Raw genomic sequence first — 3,981 nt, forward strand, 5'->3', positions numbered from 1 at the left:
GATAAAGTGTTTTACGTGACATCACAGCTTTTGGCTATGATAAAGGGTTTTACGTGATACCACAGTTTGTGGCTATGATAAAGGGTTTACGTTACATCACAGCTTGTGGCTATGATAAAGTGTTTTACGTGATACCACAGCTTGTGGCTATGATTAAGAGTTTTACTTGACACCATAGCTTGTGGCAATGATAAGGGTTTTACGTGATATCACAGCTTGTTGCTATGATTAAGGGTTTTACTTGACACCAGAGCTTGTGGCTATGATAAGAGTTTTACGTGACATCACAGCTTGAGGCCATGATAAGGATTATACGGAACATCACAACTTGTGGCTATGATAAAGGATTGTACGTGATAACACAGCTTGTGGCTATGATAAGGGTTTTACGTGACATCACAGCTTCTGGCTATGATAAAGGGTTTTACCTGATACCACAGCTTGAGGCTATGATTAAGGGTTTTAATTGATACCACATATTTGTGGCTATGATGAAAGGTTTTACGTTTTTCGCAGTTTTTGGCTACGATAAAGGGTATTTCACTCGATACCACAGTTTTGGGCTATAATAATGTGTTTATCGCGATACCACAGTTTTGGGCTATGATAAAGGGGTTTTACGCGATACCATATGAAACGAGTCTTAAATATGCTATAAGGCGAGGTTTATTTTTTATCACATAACCAGCATTTTCTTTTCGATAATATGTTTTCTCTTACTATCAGTTAGCTTTGAAATTCGCCATCTTGACGTCATGTCCTTCAATGTCAAAACTTTACTCACAATGCTTCGATATTTCAATCTTATGTCACAATGGATAATATTCTGAGGTGATACTTTTATGTTGATGACTCCCTCGCTGTGTTCAATGATGATAATGTGATGATTGGGAAATATCATACAAACTTCTTTTTTGACGACACAAATGGTACCAGTGCCAATACATTTTGCGTACGAATATATCCACAATCGAACAGAACATATGTGTAGATATATATACATCCGCGCAAGAAAAAAGGGCTATTGATGAAATCATGAGAATGTGTTTTATTACTATAATTCGATACCTTAAATTCAATCATTCGAATAATATAAAACGAACAACACAATATTGATTATTGGAATGATAACAGTATTTATTACAGCAACGTGAACTTTAGCGTGCAATACACTACGGCTCCGATACAATGCATGTATTACAACAAACTGACCATTAACTCATGTTGACTACAGTTCTGATGTACAAAAGTGTGTACAAGTGTGAATATAAAATAACACGAAGCAAGCTCTACTATACTGTCTTCTAGTGAATTCATGATAACGAACTTTCTGTCTCTGCAAGTAATAGAAATCGTGTGTACATACACAGTTCCAAGAGAAATGAACTGGTCCTGGTCAACTTTTAAACCTGCGAAAGTTTCTTAAACTAACTGGTTTCAGTAGTTTTAGGAATATCTTCTTCTCCCCAACTTGCATTGAGATTAACCTCTTAACACCAAGGTATTAGGACGTAAATAAGATAATAGGCGGGTGAAATAAAGTACCGGAACGACTTGTACGGTCGTGTGTCAAACAGGCTAACGAAGTCATGAAGCAGTTAACCCAAACCTTGTATACAGATTTGATTTCATGCATTTTAAAGTGATGTATTTGTTGTTTTTAATGTTTTATTTACAGGAGGATAAAACTTCTTTAATTGAAATAAGCCGTCTGAATTTCACGACAGTACGGTAACCAGAAGAGGATAGTTTCAGTTAAAAATGTTATGTGTTATTCTTTGTACAATGTGTTGTCACTAAAGAGTATGGGAAATATGTAATTGGTGAGGAACACTGGGTTGTGTAACTAACAATTAATTAACGAGCAGGTGAAACAAATGTCAACACACTGTAAGACATGCTGTTGTATGAAGAGTCCACGTGAAGTTACTCTGGCGGCAAGGATTCACGTGAAACAAATATGGCGGCGAGGATTCACACTCTATGCTTGTAGTGTTTCGATCCTATCCTTCTCTCCTCGATGTCTGTGTTTTCCATGACGACGGGTTGTACCACTCTGAAACAGTCAACACATATTAGTTAGATTCGAGTTAGATCAGGATAACAGAATGCCATGCAATAAGGAATATCTCCGCAATGGAGAACATTTCCATGAAACAAATTATTTAGTTTTCAAATATTGATTGTAAAATCAGGTCTTCATTGGAATATGTTAAACAGTGATTATGCATTCAGAGTAAAGTAGGTACAGTCATAGTTTAAGAGCATGAATGATTAACTTTAGACACATGCAGGTGATGCACTTATAAATTTGGTAATAGATACAAGTTTGTCTAGAATGAATTACACGGCGCAATAGAACGGTTTCATCTTTGTATCAATGATGCAAGGGGCCAAAAAGTGGGAATTCAAATTGGTCTTGAAAAGGAAGGGAAGGTCCGTAAAACCCCTTATTCATGCGCATTTCAAAAACTAGAAATAGTATTGGCTAATTACAAATTGATTAAGTAAAGTTATGTCTTTGCATTCCAAGAACTTATTCGCAGTCTGGTAAATGGTATAATAGTTTATGAAGTATATGTTCCGAGATACCCTTTTAAAACACCACAACTTCTTAAATGATAATAAAAGAAAATGTGTCCTTTAAGATAAAACGAATTGTCGGAACTCGTAATGAAGCAGGTTATTTTCTGATAATGGATTTGTTTGAAAGTTAACATTTTCAACTTGAATAGGCTTTGAAAAATGCTTCTGTTAACAAGCAATAGTAACATGTTGGCACTATATCTTGGACAAAGTTTCTAAAACAGAACAACAAATATTACACAGTTCTTTGTATGCGCTCATAAGTATATCAACTGTAAGATTATTTTACAGATTACTTTCTAACTACCATAAAACATTAGGGTTACTTATAAAAGTCAACATAGGGAAGTGCCAGCACTTTTTCTTTTTTTCCAGCTTGGTATGATAAGATCGTGATGCGCAGGAAATAGACACAAACTGTTCGCTTTGTGCCTTAGCTGTATGTCTGATTCTCACATGATGTGAATAAAGTGCGACAGAATGGTTAATTAGAAGGCCCTTTTTTGTTATGCGGTCTACGCTGTTACATCATGAGTGGTGAGGCCCGTCACATAATTTAGATAGCAGCCGTAACGTTATCAGAGAGCCCTTCCCCCTATGTTAGAGGGATATATTCTGAGTTCAGTACAAGTGTCAAAATATCGCCATCATTCCATAGGGATATATTCTGAGTTCAGCCCTAACGTTTTTGTGAAGAATTTTCAGGTAAAAGGCAAAAACAGCAATATGTTTTGCATCATCCTTCACCAAGCCTTCATATATGTATACTACATATCAGTAACGACTGTCATTGATATACATTAACAAATATACAACCGTGTAAAAAGGATGTTTATACGATTCATTACCATTTTGTTATATAATTATACTATCTGTTATCCACATGTCATTTCAAAACACATATAATATGGAATAACGGCTTTGTCACATTAATCTGATATAATGTGACTTTGTCATACTAAACTGGAGTAGTATTCTCTTTGTTACATAAAAATGAAGTAATGTAACCTTTTTCACATTAAAACACAGCAATGGGATATTTGCCATACTGCATTGGACTTGCATTTTTTTCAATAATAAACTGAAGAAAAATAAGCTTTATCACACCATTGAAATTGGAGAACATTATCTTTGTCACATTAAACTGTAGTTACATGATATTTGTCACGTTTATTAAACTGGAGTAGTGTGATTTTTGTCATGATAAAATGAAGTCATATGATATTTGTAAATTTAAACTTGAACATTTAGGTGTGATCTTTATCACTTTAATTAAACTTGAGTTATTTATAACATGATACTTGTCACATTTATTTAACTTGAGTGATATAACCTTTGTCACGTTATTTGAACTGGAGATATATAATCTTTACATTAACTAAACTGGAGATATAT

At 34.6% G+C, this 3,981-nt stretch overlaps 1 protein-coding gene across 1 annotated transcript; it reads right to left on the bottom strand.

The window, feature by feature from the left end:
• Positions 1-1,112: 1,112 nt before the first annotated feature.
• LOC110440972 (insulin-like growth factor-binding protein 5) lies at positions 1,113-2,056 on the bottom strand (the record flags this gene model as incomplete). The annotated part of the gene is given in 1 exon segment (XM_021484080.1): positions 1,113-2,056. A coding segment is annotated over 1 exon segment (82 nt), but the record flags the coding sequence as incomplete, so codon positions are not given.
• Between the last annotated feature and the right edge of the window lie 1,925 nt (positions 2,057-3,981).

Source organism: Mizuhopecten yessoensis, unplaced genomic scaffold (genome assembly GCF_002113885.1).
Source record: "Mizuhopecten yessoensis strain PY_sf001 unplaced genomic scaffold, ASM211388v2 scaffold714391, whole genome shotgun sequence".
Taxonomy (NCBI): domain Eukaryota; kingdom Metazoa; phylum Mollusca; class Bivalvia; order Pectinida; family Pectinidae; genus Mizuhopecten; species Mizuhopecten yessoensis.